This window comes from Uloborus diversus, chromosome 3 (genome assembly GCF_026930045.1).
Source record: "Uloborus diversus isolate 005 chromosome 3, Udiv.v.3.1, whole genome shotgun sequence".
NCBI lineage: Eukaryota > Metazoa > Arthropoda > Arachnida > Araneae > Uloboridae > Uloborus > Uloborus diversus.
In genome coordinates this window covers 112,622,920-112,649,022 of record NC_072733.1, presented here as the reverse complement: position 1 = coordinate 112,649,022, position 26,103 = coordinate 112,622,920, and the positions used below count along the sequence as shown (strand labels likewise).

At 34.3% G+C, this 26,103-nt stretch overlaps 1 protein-coding gene across 2 annotated transcripts in view; it reads left to right on the top strand.

Moving 5' to 3' along the window:
* LOC129218066 (uncharacterized) overlaps positions 1-26,103 on the top strand; it is a 186,552-nt gene that overhangs the window by 49,769 nt on the left and 110,680 nt on the right. The window contains exons 3-4 of one of the 2 annotated variants that reach the window (XM_054852254.1): positions 10,955-11,071; positions 11,157-11,226. The exons of the other annotated variant lie outside the window; for it this stretch is intronic. Of the exons in view, the coding sequence (XP_054708229.1) occupies positions 10,955-11,071; positions 11,157-11,226 (187 nt within the window). The remainder of the gene's footprint in view (positions 1-10,954; positions 11,072-11,156; positions 11,227-26,103) is intronic. 2 annotated transcript variants of the gene reach the window in all.

Sequence of the window (26,103 nt, the reverse complement as noted above, 5' to 3'; positions counted from 1 at the left end):
AAGGCTGCACCATTTGATGACTCTGTTTTCCAAGATTTGGGCTCCGAGACTCGACGATCTCTCATCAGCGCTTCAGCATCCAGAAGACGACCGCAAACAAATTCTAAAGTCAAGTTATCCGAAGGCTGATTTTCTATTGCAGATTTCGATGCGTCATACTCTGCTGGAAGAGACATCAAAAGATAGACAATACTGTCCATGTCATTCACTTTCACGCCACACGATTTTAGTTGGGTAACGAGCCTGTTCACTTCATCAATATGCTCCTGCATGGATGAGTCCTTTTTCATTTTCAAAGTTGAAAGTCTCTTTCTAACCAATATCTGACTGACCGCTCCTTCTCGAACATAGATCGATTTCAATTTTGCAATTACTTCAGCACAAGTCTTTTCTTCCGAAAGCGAAACTAAAACTTTATCACTAAGAAATGATAACATCAAGGCATAGGCCTTCTTACTCGCTAAAAGTTCATTAGCTTTTGAAGAATCCGCTTCACGTTCCAAATACACCTCTAAATTCTTTGCTGCGAAAACCGCTTCCATTCTCCTGCACCACAGAGAGAAATTCCTTCCGTCAAAAGGCTCAACGAAATATTTTATCTCGTCCCCCATGTTACTCCGCTACTGCAGTGATTTAGTAGCTGGGTGAAACTTAGAACTAACCACGCTCTACTGTTGAAAGGTTGTGTAAAGCAGAGATTCAGACAGCTGAACATAAACAAATACGTTTAATACGAAACATGGGGACACACATGCAACAAGACATAGAGAAATGTAGTGAAGCCATGATAAACAGACTGCGGCTCTTTAAATAGAATAAAGGGCAGATTTTCAGTATCCAATGATGTTTCTCAAATAGCAATAAGCTTTCTCCAAAGTCCGATGGCGGATTAAAGAAGAGATTTTGCGAACTCCGTGGAAAGCTGCAAATGTCTCTTCCAATAAGATATAAGCACAGTTCTTTCTTTTAAACCAATGGAGAAAGCGATAACATTCAACAAATATACCGTTCAAAATTTAAACTTTTTTGTTATTCTTAAGACTGTCTGTTAAAAAACTGATGTTCAAAACTTTTATGCTTCTGCGGGTGAAATATTTCCACTGAAAGAGTTTATTCGATGATGAAACTGTTTTGAAAAAATATGATAACCGTAGAGAAATGGTAAACACACTTTAAAGTCTTTTTTTTTTTTTTTTGAAAAGTCGTAAATCTGAAGTCTTCAACAGTATCTAAATACGAAGAAAACGACATTTTTAAAGATTTCAAACCGTGTTCTCAAGTTAAAAAAAAAAAACGATTTCTGTCGGTTATTTCCAGTGTGTTTTTCGTTATGTCTATCGTTTTCAAGTTATGTGTAAGCCCTCTAACAAGTCAAATAAAAAAAAAAAAACTGTATTAATTTTTATTTTGCTCGTATTTGAATTCCCTTTTAACGTGAAACATTGGTAAAAGTGACTTCAGTATTTTTAAAAATGACTAAATAACATGCAATATGATGTGCATTTACGTAATAGCGACTTTCAGTTGCAGTGACAGACTTTTTCGAGCTACAGGGGTTGTTGTAATGAACGTCGACTATAAAATTTTTGATAAGAATCTGTTAAGTAATTTCCGACATCCTTAGTTTTGCTGTGCAAAGTTTTGACATTTACCATCCGTTGTTTTCTTTTTTTTTTAAATTATTATTTTTTTCGATTTTAAATTAAAAATTAAACATTTTCGCTAGCAGTGGTCAGACAATAAAACTTCATGAATGATAATAACTTTTGAAAAAATAAATAAGAGCTGGGATACTGCAATCCATGATCATTTTCTTTCAACATCAAAAACTATCCATTTTATTTTCAATATATAAGCTTTAATAAGCATGTTTTTTTTACTTATTCATATTAATTCTCGTACAAAATTATTAATTACTTACAACACATTTCAAAACAAGAGTACAAACTTAAATTAGTTAAGTAAAACACACTTGAAATGCACTTAAATTCTGAAATGCATTATTATCACGATTACAAAGTTAAATCCTACGTTCAATTTCATTATAAAGTTGTAGCTGCTCCTGGATAAAGCTCTCTAGTTTCCATTTCACAGGCTTCATAGTTACTTTTTAATTTTACGCACACAAGTAAAGGGTTAATTCGAAACATCGTTTACGCGCTTTGCAGATGACCAGAAATGGGAGTGAGTCTTGCTAGACGCAAGCGATGAAATCACGTGGTATTTTCCATTTCTTGCCAAGTCTTTAAATTTGGCGAATTTTCGTAAGATTTCGACAGACTTTGACCCCCTATATCTCAAAAACAAAAGGACGAGGGCACATAATATTTGGGTCAAATTTTTTTCTAAAGATACTCTTTCAAATGCGACCATTTTTAACTTTTTTCATGATTACTGAACTCGTGATGTTTCCTGGTTAGCATTCTGGAAAAATCTCGGTTACTCTTTATCTCCCCATTTTCTCTCATTATATTTTCCCTTATAGGTCTAATTCAAGTCGATATCATTTTTCAGCAATTATTCATCTGCGTTGCAATTACTACAAGGAAATGTTTTAAAACTTCAAAGAATGAAAGAGAACGTGTTTTAATGATCCTATAAGGCAATGAAAAACGAGCTGATGTGTGCATCACATGACTTCCTTTTACACCAAATTAATGTTCTTTCCCCATTATTGGCAATTTTAATGTGATTCAATTGTTAACTCTCTAAATAGCACCAACAATGGCCAAATTGAAACCAGATTTAGAAAAAAACAAAATTGCCAAATTTGTCGCCAAGTTAGCGAGAAAACTTGGCGACCAAAAAACTGGTGATATTTCGCCAAGTGTCCACCAAATTATAACACCACTTGAGTTTGCATCAAATTTAACAATGATTCCCCCCCCCCCAAAAAAAAGATGCAAAAGACTCCTCTAGAAACACCCGAATGCAATCAAAAGGGGAGGTGCACAACTAGACCCCACTAAGAGGCTACGTACCAAATATCAACTTTCTAGGACATACCGTTCTTTAATTATGCGACATACATACGTACATACAGACGTCACGAGAAAACTCGTTGTAAATTACATGTAAATTACATTGGCTACTAATTTAATTGACTGTTTTTGGCGTCTTTTGATTTTTCCCACCGCCACCCTCCGCACCATCACCGTCGATGGGCTCCTCGCGATGCTGCTCCTATAGCGAAAGCAGTCTCCAGGTTGCATCCATGTCCTACACACACACTCGCACACACACAAACACTTACACACACATACTCCTACACACACATACACCTACACAGATACACAAACACATACACACACGCATACATATAGACACCCACACATACACACACAAAAACATACACACAGACAGAAACACATATGCCTACACACACATACACATACCCCCCCCCCACATTCATACACACAGCTACCCACACACTTATGCAGCACACAAACACACATACACATACCCCCTACACACAAACACACATACCTCCACACACACTTAAACACACACGCCTACCTACACACTCGTGATTGCGAAAAACATAATTTGAATTCAAGAGGTCAAAATTCAAATTAATTTTTTTTTTTTTTTTTTGAGGTTGGGATAGGTATAAAGATGCACCAATCAAGATCGTCTTTCCATCTTTTCCGCGACCTGAAAAAGACGAGGTCGTGTCACACCCTGAGAATAGATGGAACAATCTTTGAGCAACTGCATTTTGCTGACCAAATTTGTGAGCAAAATCTTGGACTAGTATAAGTCGAAAGTGGTTTTCAGCTACAAATTTAAGCCCCATCTTCTTTATCTCCTTTTTGTACAGCTCATGAAAACATGATACGCCTAAAATGACAGCGGGGGCCAACGCTTCTTACGCAGATGCTTCTGGAACCTCTTTCTGCAACATCCAAAACATGTGCGAAGATCCTGCAATTAGCTTCCTCGTGATTTGATGGAGCTAGAGGTGTCGTATTGAATGAAAATCACCGTCGAACCATTAAGAGGAAAACAAGATGGTATAGGCAGTGCAATCATGAAAAAAAATTGTCTTCTTATCTGCATTCCGGAAAAAACTGATCAAGTTCTCAGGAAGCACACCCTTTTCTCCCAAAATGATATCTTTCTGCTATTCCTCCTATATGTCTTGCATCTCTATCCTGAATAGACTTCAGACGCTCCACCTAAAAATTTTCGGTCCTAGGTCGTTTTATGTGAACGATGAAAGAACCATCTAGACATCACGATTTATCTCTGCACTTATTCTAAAATTAGTATTCATCATTTTCATCTTCAGCAACCCTTCTGAACTCGTTTTCGTCTTCTCTCGAGTAGTCTTCATCAGTAGGAATACTAATATTTAATTAATTGAGCAGGAATGTTAATGACTAGACTGATTTCCCGTTCAAAGAGCTCCGTTCATTGAAATCGATGGAAAGTGAGGTTGATTTTCATAAAGGAGAAATTCATCCAGATTTAAATTTATGATATTGCAAATAATTAAAAGCTTTGAAAAGGAATCTGCATCGAATTTCAATCTTTTCATTAAACAGACTTACTGTTTTTTTTTTTGTAAAAATGAGACTAAAGATTTCTTTTCTACCCGTGAATATGAAGTGACTTTCGAGTCACAGTTCTTTTCTCTATGAATTTGTTGTAACTGTTTTTTTTTCCCCAACCTGCCCAATCTTCATGAGTTGCTCCAAATATTCTTCGTCTACTGCTGTATTCGTTTCTAACGAGAACAATTCTTTCGAAGTTTCTAAAAATGGATTTCCATGTTCAGCTATTGCTCTTCAAGGCCTGACTCTTCAAGACCTTTCTTGAAAGCAGGCTTTGGAAACTTAACCATTGCGCATATACAGCGTTTCTTTAAATCAGTCAACGTAACTTTTTCAAATTGTGTAACTAAATCGATAGCTTCAAGATCAACCAACATCAATCTTCTTAACGCAGTTGGATCTGTGATAGACCAATTAACCCCCCGTCTATTTTCACTACCGCATTGTTTTGCTTGTAAGTATGGTCCAATCCAATCACAGAAAACACGTTCATTGTCTTTTTTACAACAAACATTCCGTCTTCGAAGGTTTTGTGTACGTCTGGAAGGTTTGTGGGAGAAAGATCTTTTATGAAAACTAATAACCATCGAGCATAGTTTCTAAAAAGTATATGTATATCGTTTAGTATAGTGACAAAATGGGAAAAAAACACAGAATCAACTCTTTCAAAGTTTCAGTAAAGATATTAGAGTTGATTGAAAGCTGCGATTCAATAAACATGAACATTAAAATACCCAGCTTTAATATGATGCTCCAAAATTTAAACATTGAAATGGTTCTTTCTTTTTCGGATTTTTAAGTTATAAAAACTTCTTTGTCTAAAGTGTCTTCATTGTATCGATGGGAATCTTTTTGTGAGTAGAGGCATTTTATTATACACTTTAAGTATGTTTTGTTTTTCATAAAATCAGTAAGAGATTACTAATGATCAATCGGTTAACGGAGGATTAACTACAGCAACAATAGTAATAATAGTAATAAGAAGAAGAAATTTGAAAATCACATTTTAAATTTTTTTTTCTATTGGAACTATGTAGTCTTGACATTAATTTCACCAATTTTCCTTCACGTCCTTACTCTCTTATACCCTTTCGAAATAGTTTCGGTTATGCGTGTTTAGTCATAAAAAACGAGGTGCATCATGGCTGGATAATTGGACAGTTCGGGCAATTAGAGTACGGATAACTGGAACCAACTTTGATATAACCCTAATTAAGTGTTTTTTCAAATTCATAAACCAGTAATATTGTAATGAGGAGTGAAAATTCACGGCAAAGAATTAAATTTAAAAATATCTATTTTCTTTTAAAAAACTTCTTTTTTTGAAGTTATTTCTTAAATTATAGACGTTTAATGGAGCTTGAAACGGAAAAAAATATAATTAACATCTATGGAGTGACAAAACTAATAATTTAAAATATATATATATATTTTTTTTAAATCACCATTTTTGGTTTTGGACCAAAAATGGCCGCCAGGGGGTTCTGGGGGGGGGATTTTGGAATGTCGCCCCTTAAAATATTCGTATATATCATGTCTACAAACATGCCAAGTTTTATAATTTTATCACAAAATGCAGTTTCTTCCCCCGTAGCTCCCTGACTATTAGCAATGTTTTTTGCATTTTATTTGCTTTCCTAATTGCACGAGTGCAAATCAAATAGTCTTTGCGCCTATTTTTTTAAAGCCAAAATATGGCTGGGAATAAAAAACGAATATGTACATTCCCAGCAGTGACAGTTCTTTTAACCGTATCTGCTTTTTGCTCGGAAGAGCGGAGCTGCTATCGGTCATTTAAGATGACGGTTCGTCTTCAGACGTCCACAGCTTATGAGCAGCGAAGTGATATTCGTTTTTTATGGAGCAAAAGAGACAAACGCCGCTTGTGTCTCCTCAAGAGAGACACTTTTCCCCGTGTGTGGGGAGCGTTTCCCTGCGAATTTCTATTTGCGTTAGTCTCTTGCTCCATGGAAAACGAAAAACATTTTGCAGCTCATAAGCTGTGGACATCTGAAGAACGACCGTCATCTTTAAATGACTGATAGCAGCTCCGCTTTTCCGAGCAAAAAGCAGATACGGCTGATATGGTTAAAGGAACTGTCACTGCTGGGAATGTACATGTTCGTTTTGTATTCCCACCCATATTTTGACTTAAAAAAATAGGCGCAAAGACTTTGATTTGCCCTCGTAATATAATTTTTTAAATGCTTTGATTTTTATTTAAACAAAAATTAAAGTTTCTTTTTTTCTTTTAGTAAGTGTAAATTATGTTTGTTGTACATTTTCCTAATGGTTGGAAACAAATTCTGTTAAGTTGCAGGGATCAAAGTGGTCCTATATTTCCTATAAATCCTATATTTTTCAAAAAAGGTCAAAAACCATCCTATATTTCCTATAAATCCTATATTTCCAAAAAAAATCCTATATTTTTGGTACCCCAGAAGAATTCTGCACCTTATGCATAACAACTTATGTCACCTTTCATTGAAAGTTATGCATCGCTTCGTCAAAAAAGAAGCTCTTAAAGGGAAAACTGCTAAAAATTTACTTCAGTTAGATCCAATAAAAGATTTGAAATTTCATGTTGATAAAACGTTGGCCCGATAGCTCCAAATGTACCACAAAAACATTTATTCAAGTTAAAAAAATATTAAAGTATCCTGCACTTGGTCTAAAATTCATAATTTTCTTCAACAAACCAATATTTTTCTATATATATATTTTTAAAAACATAAGGTAAATTTTTAGAAATTATAAAGCTGAAAAATATAATCGATGATAAAATATAACAAAGTAGGTAATTAACATTAAGTAGGAGATTTTGCTCTCATGCAATATTTTAAGTCTCCCACGTAAACTCAAAACTGGGAATTTTTTTTTTTTTATGTTTCTCTCATTTTAACTGCATTATTTTTTAATTATTCATTTGAAAATGTTGATTTAAATATGTGTTCGGCAATAATTTTTGAAATTGATTTTTAATATAAGATTATGTATAATTTTTTTTAAAAGTATAGAGAAAAAAAATTTTTTTTACTTCCTTTTACAAAAAAAGGAAGTATTGTATTCGCGAAAACATTTTCACCCAAAAATCGGCCTTAATTTCCATTTTGCTCACCCCCAAATGAATGTTGAGTTTTTTTTCAACCTGACCACACGTGGATATGTGCCTAGGAACGTACAGACACCCGAAATATCCATTTTGACGATCCCCGCGTTAATTACGAGTTTTCTCGTGACGTCTGTATGTATGTGTGTATGTATGTCGCATAACTCAAGAACGGAATGTCCTAGAAAGTTGAAATTTGGTACATAGACTCCTAGTGGCGTTAAGTTGTGCACCTTCCTTTTTGGTTGCATTCGTATGCATCAAAGGGGGTCTTTTGCCCCCTTTTTAGGGGGGGGGAATCATTGGTAATTTCGATGTAAACTCAATTGGTGTTATAATTTGGCGGACACTCGCCGATATATCGCCGGTTTTTTGGTCGCCAAGTTTTGTCGCCAACTTGGTGATAAATTTGACGATTTTTCAAATTTTTTTTTTTATAAATCTGGTTTTAATTTGGCCACTGTTGGTGATATTTAGAGAGTAAACTATTGAATCATATTAAAACTTCCAATAATGAGAAAATGACATTAAATTGGAGTAAAAGGAAGTCATGTGATGCACACATCAGCTCGTTTTTTTTTTTTTTTTGAAAAAAGACCTCCTGCTATATACCTTAATATTTTTTAATTTAGATGAATGTTTTTGTGGTACATATGAGCTATAGGGGCAACGTTTTATCAACATGAAATTTGGAATTTCCAAAAAAAAACTTTTCTCGATTCAGCCTAGTAGGTACATCACTGGTCTACAATTTAGCTGGTCTACAATTTCAGACGGCACGGCACGGGTTGGCATAGTTAAAATTATATGAATTTTTTTACAATTGTTTTGACATGAAGGGCGAAACATAAGAGAATGCAACTTGAAAATATATATATATATATATTTTTTGGATACACCGTAATGTGCATCAATGACGAAGATATTCCCAAGAATGTAGCAGATAACCCCGTCAATAAGTAAAAGCTGTCCTGACTTTATTCATGTACAAACTTCTGAGGAGAGAGGCTTAACAAAAGAATTGTGACTAATGACAAACCAAATATAAGTTCAGACACAATTGTAGCTCTCAGAGTGATAAAAAACTCGGTAAAACACCCTGTGGAAAATGTTCATGTACATTTAAAAAAAAAAAAAGATCCAGTTATGCAAAGCAGCACACTTGAAATGTAAGGAACAGAAAGATTTAAAAAAAAAAAAAACCGGAAGAAATAAGAAGGTAAATTCTAAATTGAATGATGTAAGAAAAAAATCTTGAGATAAACTGAGAGGATTTTGAGGAAAACATAAATTCAGCTCTGGCAATGATGGATGAGGGGAATACGAAATTAAAAATTAGACATAAATGCATGATTGGCACATAGACGGGGCAAACCATAATAGTCTTTGGTAATAAAATTTTTTAAAGCTGCTCAGAAAGAATTAAGCAGTTTTAAGTAATTTTTTGCTAAACCATTTTGATTTTTAAGTGAAATAAATTGGTTTTCCCATAATATTATCATTGTTTTTATTTATTTATTTTTTGCGTGTAAGAAATTTAAATTTTTATATTCTAACGGTAAAGAGTCGATAAGGTATGTCTAACAATTTTTGGAAAGACATATTTTTCATCAATGGCACTAAACGGTAACTTTATGATGTGTAAGCAAAATTTAATCCTTTTTTTTTGGTGTCCTTTAAATCCTATATTTTTTCAAAATGTGTCCTATATTTTTTTCAAAAAATGTCCTATATTTTGTCAGTTGGTCACTTTGATCCCTGAAGTTGTAGCTGTTTAAGAAAAATAATAATAAATATATTGTTATAAACGGAACTGACTTTTTTTATTCCCATTTGGTTCAAGAACGCTCATTATTTATATTTATTAATGAATTGCAAATATTATTGGTTTTATTGAATTGATGTGAAATGGTGGGGGGAGAACTAAAATTTTTGGGAAGGGGAGAATTCTGAATATGCCAAATGAAATCCCAATTTTACCGAATGATAAAATTCGAGTATATACACATGCATAACATCTACTGCGAAAGAAAATTAGGCATCATTAAGCACAATTAAAAAATTGTACAAAATACAACAATTGTTACAATATTGTCTCCTAATATGTTGAATCAATTAGGCAAATGTTCCCTCCAAAAAATTTTTTGGGAGGTCACAGTGACCTCTGGTGACTTCCCATCGGGACGACGATGTGTGTGGGAGAGGGGAGATTTCTTAAGTTCGCTAGGGGCGCTAGACCCCCTAGGTACGTTACTGTTGCCGGTATCCACTCATTCACTTTCATATCAAAAGGGCACATATCCAAATTTGAATTTGCCACTTCTAATTCAAAAGTAGTTCACAAATAAAATAACGGAGCGAGGCACGGCAGAGCATTTCCAATCAAGCATGATACTCGTCCATATTGAGAGATTGCAGCACCTTGCGCCTTGTGCAAGTCTGTTATAAGTTAGGCAAGCGCGACCTCAAATTGTGATTACTAAATTAATATTCAATAATTGATATTACTATTAAATTGTGATTAATTGTGATAAAAATTGGGATCGATTAATACCTACAACGTTGTTATTTGAATCGGCTTGGATGGTTTCATTGTTCGTACTTATTTGGATCGAAGGTCCTTTTTTTTGTTGAAATGTTCAATGAAAAGAATAAAGTGAGTAAGAAGGAATAAAGTCGAGTAAAAATATATATATATTGAATATTTTGTTTCAATTTTAAAGTTTATTTCTGAAGAAAATACGTGTTTTTTGCAAAAGGGATGATAATCCACTGTTTTACACCAAAAAGGAATATATCCAAAATAAAATTGATAATTTCGGTCTGGATAAAATAGTGGAAAAATTCCTAGACTTTTTCCAATAGTCACTTGTTATTCTACCAAAGCATTTTGAAAAATTGGAAATTCTAACAGTTGGTGTTAGTGCGTAAAACTTTTTTTTTTTTTCGTTTTGCTAAAAAAATATAAAACTGTATATAATCCGTTTTAAAAGTAAACTAAAAAATGCATGTTTTTTTTCAAAAGGTATGATATCCACTGTTTTACACTAAAAGGAAATATATCCGAAATAAAACTGGTAATTTAGGCTTGGTAAAATTGAGGAAAAATTCCTAGACTTATGTCAGTTGTCACTTGTTATTCTACCAAAACATTGTGAAAAATTCGAAATCCTAACATTTAAGTGTTTGTGCGTAAAATTTTTTTCGTTTTGCCAAAAAAAAAAAAAAAAAATATGAAACCGTATATAATCCGATTTGTAAGTAAACTCCTTGACTTTTTTAATTTCAGAACGAAGCACAGGATGACCATAAACTTGAGTGTGCTCGCCTAAAGAATTTGGAGAATGTCCCTAAGATATTGCGGCCAGCAATACGCTTGTTCGGACTGTTGATATTGAAAATCAAGGTTTTGTTAATTTTTAAATTAAAAAACTTATATTACAATTTTCGAGTTTAGTGGATTGTGTTGCTCAAATAACATTCTGTTTTAGGGTAAAAACTGGAATTATATTTCTCAAAAAGTGTGTGGAAAGGAAGTTACTTTTGCTAGTCTCACACTGCGTAAGTATAATATTTCTAATTCCTAAATTAACTTACAAGCTGTTTCAAACTTGCTTGAATTTTTGTGAATTCAGAGCATAAAATTCAGACCAAAAAAAGAAACTTCGTTATTCAACATTAAGAGCCAGTTTTTATAAGAGCCAGACAGGTCAGATACATGCCATTTTTTATTTTGCTAAAAATTTTACAGTGATTTCTTCGAATGATTTTAGAAGACAGATATTTTTTATTTTCTTCCAAAAAATTTTTTGTGACCCACAAAAATTCCGAAAGTTCGTCCTGACTTAGGGTTTTTCTAAAATCGACATTTTTTAATATTCAATTATTTCTGCGCATTGAGCATCAGCAAAAGTAATCTTTATGATTACAACGAGATATTTAGAGCCTCAAGTGAAATATATTGTAAATTTTATGGCTGACCCTTACTGGACCCTGGTAGGGGTGGCTGAAATGTGCCGAAGAAAGTGAAAATGTGTCATGTTTGAGACCTCCTGGTTCCATGCACTGAGGTTCAACCATAGTTTTTGCTAGCAATTTGTATAGTGATATATATAAATTATTGAATAGGCTCATTAAATGCATGGTTAAAATGCTCACTGCTGCGAAAAAATAGCAGTTTTGTCAACAAAATATGATAAGTGCTTTTTAGGGGTCTGTATCTCAGTGCACTGAGGGTCAGTATAGAAATTACTGCCTACATTTCAAACTAGGTGTATTTTCACAATCAAGTGATAGAACTATGGGCAGATTCTTTTCAAAAACAGTAAAAATGGACTATTTAGTTTGCAATTCAATCAACATATCCGGGTTGAAACTATCCGGGGGTACTATTTAAAAAAGTAGTATGATCAAAAACTTTCCATAAAAGAGTTATAGACTTGCAAATAGACTGATTATGCAGCGTGTAAGCATAATTTATAATCTGATAGCTGGAAGCAAAGTGAAAAAAAAAAAGATTATTATTGCGGTAAAAACGTAAGTTATTTGTACCACTTTTTTGAAGGTGTTTTAGGCATATTTTTAATTATTTTAATTTATATAGCTTTTTTTCGTTTGTGCTGTACATTATTGTTGGTTGACATTCGCACTTTTCAGATTTTAAACTGCACTTTTCAGCATTTTTCGGTACAAAAACTGCCATTTTTTAGCAACTCAGTGGTTGAGCCATGTAACTGAGGGTATTGAATAATTTATATATATATATATATATATGTATGTATATACTTACACAAATTACGTACAAAAACCATGGTTGAGCCTGAATCCAGGGAACAAGAGAGCCTCAAACATGGCACTTTTCAATTTTTCGACAAAGTTTGGTGACCCTTATGTGACAACAAAACTTGTCACAATTTCAAATAATACCTCATACCGAAAATCAATTAACGCCATGCACCAAACCTAGATGTCAGCACCATACAGCGTGCATCTAAAAGAAAACCCGTTTTTCTCCCAGCCTATCTGGGGAGAGAATTTTTTCCTTCCGGCCTCTTGCGCGAGGAACGATGGCGGGAGCGGTGCTGAACAAGAGAGAGGCTTGGAAGAGGCGAAGGAAGAAAGGATTTTTTTGTAGTACGGCATGAAAATGAAAATAATCGAACACTAACCATCCTCATCAAACTAGGAGCGCATCGCCTTTGCCTAATAATACGACACAAGCATGAATAACTTGCTTCTGGCCTGATGGTAACAGATGGCGACCAGAGACTGGGAACTCTCGACTCGAAAACATAGCCCCGGCAAATTGATGCTCAAGCCGCTGGTAATCTTCAAGCACCGCCTGCAGCCCTCATCTGGATTCATCTAATAAGTCTTCGGAGCTTTATCCTCAACCTTCTCAGAGCCCGGAGCAGCCCCAGCACAGTTGAGTACGTGGGAAAATGGCGCAACATCTTCCTACCGCCTGAACATCTTCCGGATCCCCGGAGCAAGGGTAGGAAAACATCCTATCCCTGTTGGAAAAATGTCCGGCTCCCTCGCCCCGATGATGTGTAGTGGCCGATAAGGCGAAGAATCAGTGTATCCAGTGCGCGTGTTCTTTTAAGCGAGGGCTCGTAGAGGTCGATTCTACGGCCAGCGCGCGACCTAAGGTCGCTACTATGCTCCTGTCCGCATCCGGCGTCGTCGTCCAAGTTTTTGAACTGGATTGTTTGGGTGAGGTAAATTCCTTTTGCACATGTATATTTTTTTACCATGTTTAATTCCTTTGCACATGTATATTTTTTTACCATGTTTTTGTTTAATCGGAATAGTTTCAAATGATGCTATATTTTTAATTATACTCATTTAAGGTGTACACCTAATACAAGTAATTGTGATAAATCTAATGTCTCCTAGAGAGAATAAAGAAGTGTTTTTCTGACCTAACGTCAATCGTTTTTTGATGCAGCCAAACTCATACTCTAAACTCCTGTAACCAGGAGATTCTTGTACTAACCACTATACGAATCGCGTCCGCCCTGCTGGTGGTAAATCCCCCCCCCCCAGCATGACACCTTGAAAGGCTGTACTGAAAATCAGCCACAAAATTTACGATATATTTCAATTTAGGTACTAAATGTCATATTATAAACACAAGAATTTTTTTGGCTGATGCTTAATACACAGAAATAATCGCATTTTAAAAAACGCTGATTTGGAAATACTTCTACGTCGGGCTCCATTTTACGAAATTTACACGTCCCCAAAAATTTTTTTGGTGGAAAAGAAAAAATACGTGTCGTATAAAATCTTTTGAGAAATCCACCATAATAGTCAGGGGGCTACGGGGAAAGAAACTGCATTTTGTGATGAAACTTGGCATGTTTGTAGACATTGTAGTATATACAAATATTTTAGGTAGGGGCAGGGACCGATTTACACATCTGGGTGCCCCGGGGCACTGAAAAATATGGTGCCCCTCCACACAAAAAAAAAACATGAAGTTAATTTTTGGATATTATTTTGATAAAAAGAAAACTTAATATATCGATTTCATACGAAAAAAGTTAATAATTAAGATGTTTTGCAAAGAAATCATTTAGTATAAATCTAAATTTAATTCCTGATTTTCATGTAAGAAATTTTTTTACAGTCGCAGATGGAGAAACTAGGATGGTTAAGGTAAATCATAATGTGCTTTCTGCGTTCCTTTGTTTTCTTGTAGTAAATTCATCAATAGTGTCCTTATAACCAAGTTTTGCGGTCAAACTTCCTTCTATTGATAATAGAGCTAATGAAGGAAATTTACTATCAGAAATGAGAGTACGCAAAGGACACTTACTTCTCTTCAATAGCGGAAATGATCGTTCTCCACTACAATTGGATATTGGCAAAGTCAAAAACAATTTCAGGAATGTATCTACATGGGCAAAAGTATCATCCATTTACCAAGTTTATGGATTTTTTTTTTTAATTTTTCGGTGACTGAACTTTCTTTTCCGATGATTGAACAAATATGAATAAATTCATCAGGAAAAATTCCTCTAAGTCACAGGAGTAAGATTTTTGAAGATCTTTTGCACCTCCTCGAATATTTTGCATGTCGCATTCAAACAAGTAAGAAAATTTCTTTAATATGCCATCATAGGCTGACATCCTGAATTTTAGTTTTGTAAACAAATTATTACAGATTGCATAAAAACAGGAAACCTTGAAACTTTGCTTAGTCTAATATGACTTCTTCACATTGTCCATCATAAAACTGTTTTGGAGTTTTTTTTTCTGTCTTTTTGCTCAAAAAAAAAAAAAAAAGACAGAAATTTGGTGCCCCGGGCCCCGAATGCAGACCCCGAAGAGTTCCTATTTTTCCTACTTTTTAGAGCTCTCTCCTTATTTTCCTACTTTTTCCTTTTTCTTCCTACTTTTTCTTTCTTTAGTATAGCAATTCTAATTGTGCATTGATTCTTATTTTTACGATGCCGCACCGATAATTTTCTGCATGTTTCAATTTTGAAAAGCAAGAGAAACAAGCGGATCGTGAGCTTTTCATTGACTTGATTACAGTAATTTCTGGAAGGAACGCCGCGGCGTTTGCGTGTTTAAAAGTTAAATTTTCGTTAGTGACATTTTTGCCGTTGCGGCGTTTATGATAGACTTTTCTTTTTATCGATCAGACTTCAGTCCTACTGTTTTTACGAAACAATAAAGAAATAGATACTGGCACATTCTGATGCAATTATATATTATTTATCCGTCAATTAGAAGCTTTAATTAAAAGTTAACGGCCGATTGTTCAAAAAATGCGGGAAATGCCGAATTTCCTACACTGTTAAAAATTCAGGAAGATTTTCTGGTAATTGATACTGTAAAATTGCATCGCTGATTTTTACGGTAATTTATACCGGAGAAATAAGCGATCCCAGCGCCAACTGGTTGCTGTGGCCTACCGAGGAAACCGTAAAATTTTACAGTAACATTTGATTTTAACGGTAATAGTTACTGGCAACATGGATGCCAGTAACAATTACCGTAAATTTTCCGGAAAATTTTTAACAGTGTATTCGCCAATTTTTTGTACATATGATTGCAAGTGAAATGGAGCTCTATTTAAACAGAAAGGCAATGTAAAACCTTAAAAGGAAGTAAGGAAGCCAAAAAATGAAAAACCTGTACGCTACATATTTTATTGATGTTAGTACAAAATAAAAGCGACAGATACCAGAAATTCGCAAAAACGAACCGCTTCAAAAATAATCGCGGAAACTTTTTTTCATACATAAATATGATTATTGTTCATTCTAAATCGGAAACATGATTATAAATTTATAAAATTTCATTTTCTTTCCTTGCAAAGAGTGTATTTGCAAAAAAAAGAAAAAAGGCAAAACCTAGATGGGCAAAAAGTTTCCTATTTTTGGAGAAAAATCGGAACTCGATTTAAATGCGAGATTCCGTTTTTATTTCTTCACATTTTTAAAAGTTGAGGAATGGAGCCACAAGCAAATATATACTGTATTTTTTTTTAAATGGGTATTTTCTACTTTGATATATCATCAATATCGAGGAGTTGCTCATCATTTTTATGTGCTGCGTTTATGGTAATGTGATTTTTCTGAACATTTAAAATTTTTTTGACAGACTCTTACTCTTTAAGGGGTGCGGCAATTAACCGATGCGGCGTATCTACTGTAAGTTATTGTATTCAGGGCGCCTGATCGAAGGGAGGAGGAGAAAGAGATATATGCAGGCATTTGATGCCAGGTGCTCCCCCCTCACTCTCAATTTCGTGAAAAATTTTCAAATGAATATTTTTGTTGTATGGTGAGGATTGAGAGAAACTTCATGACTTCCCTTTCATGCACAGAGAAGCATTAGTAACTAATCTTTGTCTTTAATGAAATTGTTATGCTTACCGTGCATGGATTTTTTCCTTTTTTTCCGTGACAAAAATTTTGGAACAAAGAGGTAAAAAATCATCAAACTAATAAAACAATATTCGTTTTTATTGCTTGATAAAAATTAAAACTGGCCCGTCATTTTAATTTTTCCCCCGGGGTGGCAAGCGAAGGATGTATACTGAATGCAAATTTTATCTGAAAACAACAAAAACCTCACAAACTTGTATAGTTAAGCATTAATTTTCCAAAGCCAGGGAGGGGAAAAATTGACCCCACTGATCCCCATAAATGATGTGCCTGAAACAAAAATTTATGTTGGATGCTTAAAATGCATAACATAATAGCCTTTAGTTTACTTATTTCGTTATTTATTCAGTTTAATTATTTTATTGTACGCTAGTGGTACCCGCACGGCTTTGCCCGTAGTAGAAAACGAAAGGGTCTTTTGGTTCTCCTGTATATTTACAAATAATGTATGGTGAATTTCTCACCAATTGGCTTGCCCATGTTACGGTTCCGCATTATGATAACTTGACAATTTACTCGTCCATCTTAAGAACATTTTCCCGAGCAAAATTATCATAAAATTGGAATAGAGGAACAAAATCGAATTTTCGAAAAACCGCTTCGAGCTGCACACCCCCATGCTACAAACTAATTTTGTGCCTAATTTCATAAAAATCGGCCAAACGGTCTCGGCGCTATGTGCGTCACAGAGATCCAAACAGAGTTACAGATATCCAGACAGACATCCAGATATCCAGGACAGAGATCCAGATATACAGAGAGACTTTCAGCTTTATAATTAGTAAAGATTTTATGTCCCATATTTAAGAACAAATTTATTTTAGTTCTGCATTTTCAGTCTTTTTCCATTTTTTTTTCTTTCAAATTCATACATCTGCCCCTGCTTATACAAGAATGAATGTCAGCTGCCGATTATCAATACGCTTTTATTAGCTTCACCTGTATGTATGTATCTTGTAACGGAATCTTGCAGCTCAAATTTCGCCCACTTCCTGCGATCGTATTCTTTTGATATTTGGCACGCGACCTCAGACCCGATGACAATGCAATATTCTATAATCAAATTAATTAACTCTTGTAATTGTTAGTTTCCTCCAATTTTAATAAATATTTATCATAAATCCAACAATGTGAAAAAGGAAAATTTTTTAAAAATACATTTAAAAATGCTCGCAAAAATTATTTAAAAATATCTACAAAAACCTTTACTTTTTCTGCATCAGACAAAATTTGTTTCAATGTTCCAAGGTAATTAGAACATGAAATATAATTGTTTTTAACTAATTTCATGCCAAAATTTAGGTGAGCCTTCAGTTGGAAATTCATTGCTGATCAGACCATTGTTGAACAAAACTTTTATTCAAATGCATCTCAAATTTTCAAAGTAATATAAATATGATTTCCGCCAACATACATTGATGACTCACAGTAGCTTCCCATCGGGGTGTTCTTGTCTTAACTTTAAGACATTACCTCGCACTCGTTTTATAAATGATTTCGTCATCTGATAATTCTCCAACATAAGACTAAAAAACAGAAAAATAAAATAATAGTTTAAAAAACTAAAAAAACACGCTTTCGTAGTAAAATGAACTAAAAAGTGAAAAATAATCTTTGGATGATAGTAGTTGACCAATCACTTAATTTTAATGTAATACAAAAAAGCGTGGGGGGCTTCTCATCAGTTGTCTTGAATTTCTTCCATTTGTTGTCCAAGCAAAAATGTAAATAGACAGCACCCCACGCTGTTTTGTTTTACATTAAAATTAAGTGATTGGTCAACTACTATCATCCAAAGATTATTTTCCACTTTTTAGTTCATTTTGATACGAAAGCGTGTTTTTTTAGTTTTTTAAACTATTATTTTTTAACTAAAACTAATTTATTTGCTTTGCTTTTTGTATCGTAGTTTATGACAACAGAAACTGAAAGTGTATTTTCAAATGATAAATGGATGCTTTCGATGGAATGTTTTTGTTTTTGACAAAACAAATCTTTCACAAAAATGGTTTTATTGCACCAAAATATGAGATTTATTATCATTATTATTAATATTTTGCTATCGCTATATTGCATTTTATTCTTTCTCATTTAAATTTTTTATTACTGTATTGTTGAAAAGTGTTTCTTTGTTTAGATTTTATTTTCATATTTCTGTAATTAATATCTTCGTTTCCCCCCCCCCCACCTTTTTTTCATACTGATGATTGTCAGCTTGTTTCTTTCGTTTTATTTTTGCGACTCGGTCTTTCATTAAATCCCTTTAATACTTCAAAAGTGCAGTTTATTTTTGGGACAGTTTTAAATCAAAAATTCGGTTAGTTTGTTTTACATTAGAAATAAAATTTACGCTAAATTTGTTTCCTCTTGACGTGTGTGTAGTCCTATATCTTCCTATTTTTTCCTACTTTTTTAAGTGATTTTTTTCCTACTTTTCCTACTTTTTAAATTTTTGATTCCTTATTTCCTACTTTTTTCCACCAAAAAACCACTTCGGGGTCTGCGAATGCCCCGCCTTTAAATCAGGCCCTGGGTAGGGGAGACATTCCAAAATCTCCCCACAAAACCCCCCTGGCTGCCATTTTTGGTCCAAAACCAAAGATGGCGATTTTTTTTTACAATTTTATTATTTTTTAAATCATTGGTTTTGTCACTCAATAGATGTTAATTATATTTTTAACAGTTTTAAAACTCCATTTTACGTCTAATTTCAGTAATAACTTCACAAAAAGTGCTTTAAAAAAACGATATTTTTAAATTGTAATTTCTCTGACGTGAATTCCCCTCCCCCCCCCCTCATAACGTAATTACTGGTTTCTGAATTTAAAGATACATTTAATACGGGTTGTATCCAAGTAGGGGTTCCAGTTATCCGAACTCTAATTTCCCGAAATGTCCAATTATCCGGCCGTGATGCTTATTAGATCGCAGCTTTCAACCAACTTTAATATCTTTACTGAAACTTTGAAGGAGTTGGTTTTTTTCCCCGCATTTTATCGCTATAATTAACGATATACATAAACTTTTTAGTAACTATGCTCGATGGTTGCCAGTTTTCATAAAAGATCTTCTTTAATCCACAAACCTTCCAGACGTACACAAAGCCTTCGAAGAAGGAATGTTTGTTGTAAAAATGGCAATGAACGTGTTTTCTGTAATTCAGGGTGGCGACAGATCAGGGAAAAGTCAGGGAACTTTATCACTCGGGGAAAAATCAGGGAATTTTGAAAAAATAACAAATTCAGGGAAAATTGATCAAATGACAAAAAAAAAATTTCCTTGCAAAATGAAGTATACTTTGATTCCCTACGAATTTTGCGCCAAATATTTGTTTTAAAAAAGTAAAATTAATGAGGTGCGATTATACAATGGCGCATATTAGTGCATCTTTTTTCCTCAAGGTCAAAGTATTCTATCTTAGAATGAGCTTCCTAAGATAGCTTCTGTGTCTGTAAAGTTTATATTTTACCTAGCTTGAATTTTCTTTCACGCAATCCATGCTACTTAAAATAAACAACCCTACAGTCAAAGAGGAAGCCGTCATTAATGGCTTTGCCCCCTTTCTTTTACTCATTGTCTTGAAGTAATTAGCATACTGTTATCACGATTTCAAGAAACAATCTTTGTTTTTTAATTAATGCTGAAAAAATCTGAAGTTATCACTTGGCGTTTTTAATTACTTAAAATCAAATTTGTGTTTTTGCCATGGTATTCGCTGTCACTTCAGATTACACAAAGGTTTTTTTTTTTTTTTTTTTTTTTTTTTTTTTTTTTTTTCAGACTTTGAAACTCTTTTATTTTAAAATCATACACATATACATTTTGAGATTAATAATTGTTTTTGCATTTCAATGTTTGTCACTAAAGCAAGCTAAGATTTTTTTTCAACAACTGATGAAATCAGTTGAAATTAGTTGTGTACATAAGTAAATACTTTTATTATTTTTTAGTAGTTAAAATGCTGTATTCATTCATTAAAAACTTAAGTTCTTGAGTAGAGAATAGCTCAATATGACTGGTTGTTGAAAGATTTCAATTTTTTTTAAAAAAATATGTCTATTCTGCCGTGTGTAGGTAAACTGCAGAAATTGCACATTTTTCATTTTTTCTTGCATTTTTGTGATCTATGGTTCATTACCTTTATTGTACACTAGTGGTACCCGCACGGCTTTTTCCGTAGTAGAAAATGAAAAGGTCATTTGGTTCGCCTGTACATTAACAAATAATGGATGATGAATTTCTCGCCAATTGGCTTTATTCAATTGCTTGCCTATGTTGCGGTTCCTATGTTGCGGTATGATAATCCTGTAATGTATTCGTCCACGTTGTGATAATTTCCTCGGGAAATTTTTATTAAAATTGGAATATAAAAAGAACAAAATCGAATTTTCGAAAAATCTCTTCAAGGTGCACACCCCATGCTATAAACTAATTCTGTGCCTAATTTCATGAAAATCGGCCGAACACTGTAGGCGCTATGCACGTCACAGAGATCCTGACTGACAGAGATCCTTACAGACAGACTTTCAGCTTTATTATTTGTAAAGATACTCGCTTATTTTTGGTTTCCGCTGAAAAAGATGCGCGAAAAAAATGTCTTAATTCCAACAGTTTCCTATTGTTTGTACTGAATCCACCCCACATTTCTTCAAATATCACGAAAACTAATTTCTGTAGATACTGCCGTTAACCTTCTCACGACAGTATTTACGTAAGTAAAACTACATTATTTCCATACCGTAACTATCGCTTGTTTGTTATTCTTACATATACTGCTTGAAAATATTATGCAATGCATTTTAGGTAGGGCAAAGAAAGGAAACCATAATCATTGGTAACGTAAATCAGGGAAATTTGGTGAACTTAATCAGGGAAAAATCGGAACTTTTTTTCCAGTTCCTGTCGCCACCCTGTAATTGTATTGGACCATGCTTACAGGCAAAACAAAATGCCGCGGTGAAAGGAGATGGGGGTATAATTGGTCTATCACAGATCCAACTGCGTTAAGAAGATGGATGTTGGTTGGTCTTGAACTTGGAAATTTAGTTACACATTTCGAAAAAGTTACCTCGAAATATTTAAAGAAACGCTGTATATGCGCAATGAAGAAATGTTAAGTTTCCAAGGCCAGTTTTCAAGAAAGGTCTTGAAGAGTCAGGCCTTGAAGAGAAATAGTTGAACATGGAAATCCATTTTTAGAAACATCGAAAGAATTATTCTCATTAGAGACGAGTATAGCAGTATATGAAGAATATGGAGCAACTCATGAACAATGCTCAAGTTGGAGGAAAAAAAGTTACAACAAATTCATAAAGAAAAGAAGTGTGACTCAAGTCACTTTTTATATTCACGGGTAAAAAAGAAAACATTTTAGTATTTTCATTTTTACAGAAAAACCAGTAAGTTTGTTTAATGAAAAGATTAAAAATCGATGCAGATTCATTTTCAAAGCTTTTCATTAATTGCAATATCATGCATTTAAACCTGGATGATTTTCTCCTATGAAAATCAACCTCGCCCTCCATCGGTTTCAATAAATGGAACTCTTTGAACGGGAAATGAGTCTAGTCATTAACATTCCTGCTCAATGAATTAAGTAATTGTATTCCTGCTGATAAAGACAACTCGAGAAAAGAGGGGAAAAGGGTTGAGAAGTGTTGCTGAAGATGAAAATGAATGAATGCCATTTTTTTTTTAGAATAAGTGCCTAGATACATTGTGATGCTATTGTCTATAATGGTTCTTTCCTCGTTCACATAACACGACCTAGGACCGAAATTTTTTGGTTGGAGTATCTGAAGTCTATTCAGGATACAGATGCAAGGCATATAAGAGGAATAGAAGAAAGGTATCGTTTTGGAGCACATAGTTTGCTTCCTGAGAACTGGATCTGTATCCCCCGGAATGCAGATAAGAAGACAGAATTGTTTTTCTTAATTGCACTGCGTATACCATCTTGTTCTGTTCTTAATACTTTGACGGTAATTTTCATTGAATACAATAGCTCTAGCTCCATCAAATCACGAGCAAGCTGATTGTAGGATCTTCGTACATGTTTTGGATGCTGCAGAAAGAGGATACAGAAGCATATGCGTGAGAACTGTTGGCCCCTGCGGTCATTTAGGCATATACTTTCATGAGCTGTACAAAAAGAGGAGAAAGAAGATAAGGCTTATATTTGTAGGTGGAAAACAATTTCGACTTATACTAGTCCAAGATTTTACTCACAAATTCGTTCAGCAGAAAGCAGTTGCTCAAAGAGGGTTCCGCTCCTTCTCAGGATGTGACACGACCTCTTCTTTTGCAGGCAGAGATGGGCAGATTTGTATTCGTAAATCCGAATCCGAATTTGATTCACAGTACCTTACTGTGTCAATACGAATACATTCGTATTCACAAGTGTGAATTCGAATCGATTCATATTTGCAAGTGTGAATACGAAATTCGGATTCATACCTATGAATCCGAATCTATTCAGATTCAGACCTATGAATCCAAATCATTTCTGATTCACATCTGTGAATACGAATCCATTTGGATTCACACTTGGATTCACTGAAAAATTCAATTCAAAAGCTCAATATAAATAAATGTCTGTCTGTACCTCGCTACAGGTCGAGTTTTGGGTGTTTGCGCGAAATGGCTATATGCGAGTTTTTCACCAGTAGTGAATTTTAGAGCTAATGCGAATTCCTCACCCGCATCACGAAAATTTTCGGAAAGAAGTATCAACCTCTTAATTGACTACTAAATATTGACTTCGTGAATGGATTTGCATCCCTGACAGTGGAAATTCCCGCACCACACACACATAAATAGTCTACACAGCGCTTTGTTAGTGTATCAAATAACCACTCAGTATTTCTTTTTTTTTTCATTCTAATTATTAAAGTGTATAAAATATGATGGCGCCTTGTCACGCTGTTTCATCTAAAGTTTGTGAAGATGGAAAAAAGAGGAAGTTTCTGACAAATAAAGAAACGCTACGATTTTCGATGTGGTTGAAAAGCTAAAAAATGCGTCGAAGGCACAGCACGACAGTAAGTATAAGTGTAACTTTCATACGTACATTTTAAAATAAAGAAAAAAGATATCCGTAAAAATTCAGAACTTAGTTTCAATGTTTAAACTCGCAGAGTAATGTCTAAGCAAAGTAAATATTATGAAAATGGAAGCTGCTCTTCTATTTTTTATTAAAGAAACCAGGAAGAGAGGTATTGCCATAAATGAAAACATTATACAAGAAAAGGCGAAGCAACGGTATTTTAAAATTAGATAAGAATAACGATCTGATCATGGTGCATAAATAATCATTATCTTCATTTTCAATTCATAAATATTACTGTATCTACAGTACTATTATAATGCAGCATTTTATTATCACTTCATACTGTATGTTCCGTGCGGTTTTATTTTATGTCTCTCCCTCCTAATTATCATTCATTTTGTGAATCTTCACAGTATTTTATGTTAAAAAAACACATTTTGTTCTTTTTAAATACAATAAAAGTTCGGTTCTGTATGTAAAAAAGTGCAGTAGTTTAGGAATGGTTTAAAGCAGTCTAAGGGCTTGTTATAAGGGTATTTTAGAATTTGGAATGTTTTTAAACCGTATGCATACCTTTTCCTACAACGCGAAATTTCGACTTACGCGAAGAACCTTGGAACGCATCCCTCGCGTAAGTCGAGACTCGAATTAACGCTAGTTTTTCATGAGTAATGAATGTATTTTTTATTGCGGATACAAATAGTTCGCTTGCAACATGAAAGTTTTTAGAAAGGAGCGGCAGAGCGTTAGGATGGGCTTTGTTGACACTAAATATCGGTTTCGGGAATGGACTTTCATCCCTTTAGCATCACTGAAAGCGGAAGTTCACACACTGTATTAGTCTAAACAATGCTTTGCTTTAGTTTATATGTTACGGCCAAAGTCAATTCGCGAACTGGCCAATATTGCTGAAAACTTACATGCCACAGCCCGAAATTTTCTTCATTTCGAGCTTTGGCCAGCCAATTCACGAAATGGCTATTAGTCCAGTCAATAGGTAGAAAAAAACGGGCTTGACTTACAAAAAATGGGGTCAAAGATTTTATTTTTTAAATTTGTGTATACTAGTGCCAATATGAAAAAACCAAGTTATCCAACACGAAAGACCTCGGGAGAAGTTTTGGGGGCCGGAAAACCCCAAAAATTTGACTTTTTGTAGTATTTTCAAAATATCTCAAAAATGGTTAAAATTACAAAAAAAAACTTCCAATGCAAATGTTAAAGGGGATTAAATTTCCTTCAACTTTTGTCATTACAACATTTTTTTAGCATGAAAAGTAAGCGAGTTACAGCTTCTTGAAAGTCACACTTTTTCTGAACCCCCCAGCGAAGTGCGTGAAAGCGCATCGGATAACGGAGGAAAAAAAAGGAGAAACGCCGGCAGTCTGACCTTGGAAATCATTTGTCTTTCACAGTTGAGGGTAAATGCCTCCGTTCCCTTTAACTTAAACAAAACACCCCCATTCCATCCCCCCCCCCTTTTTTTCTCCAAATGAGATGAATCGACTCAATAGCTACTCATGTTGGTCACTTCAGGGTTTGAGCGAGAGTATGTTTTATCAATTTGTGTGTTCTGTATTATAATTTTTTTCCCCTAGAAATGATTACGCCTGACCAAGGTGTTTTTTTTTAAATTATTATCATTATTATTTGCGAAATCAGTTTGCATGAATGCGAAATAAAGATTGTGAAGGAGAAGGGAATAGAAAATCTTCAAAGATGCAGCGCAAAACGGCAAAATGAAGAACATCAGCGTTTTTTGAAGTTCTTAAAAGAAGTGACAATTCACACTGCCTGTCACAAATGCTATATCAATGAGCAATCAATCTCTTCCCTTGAAGTAATGGTTGAACCTAACATGTTAACTAAATTCCTCAAGAAAGATTACTGGCAAATTATAACAACAAGAATTGTCTTATTCAACTTCTTGAGACATATTTCGAAAAGTGGCATTGAAGTCAGACTCAAGATGATGCCGACTTACTTACTGCTCTTTCAAAGGCAAAAGAAATTGAAAAGGTTGTTATAGTGGGCGAGAGGATATAGATCTGTTGGTGCTAATGACAGTTTTAGGACAGCCTTTCAGCAACTTGTTCTTTTTAAAACCTGGAAGAGGGAATGCTTGTGATTTGTTTTTTTTCCCCACTATATCTTTTAAGTTTGACCCCAGCAATATTCTTTTCATCCATGCGTTTAGTGGGTGTGATACGATTTCGGCAATCTTTGGTCAAGGCAAAATTAAGTTGTACAAAATAGTCAAAAAAACTCCTGAAATTAAGGAAGCTATTGAAGTATTTATGGACCCAATCTCTCATCATGATGCCTTAGCTGCAGCTGAAGAAAACATTTTGCAAATATTATGCACAGGTGACGTAAAGTATTTGAACCTGTCTTTGAATACTTTGCAATTTAATCTTTTTATGAAACTAGTATACAGAGCTAAGATAAATCTTGCAGGGCTACCTCCAACGTGCGGGGAGAGGG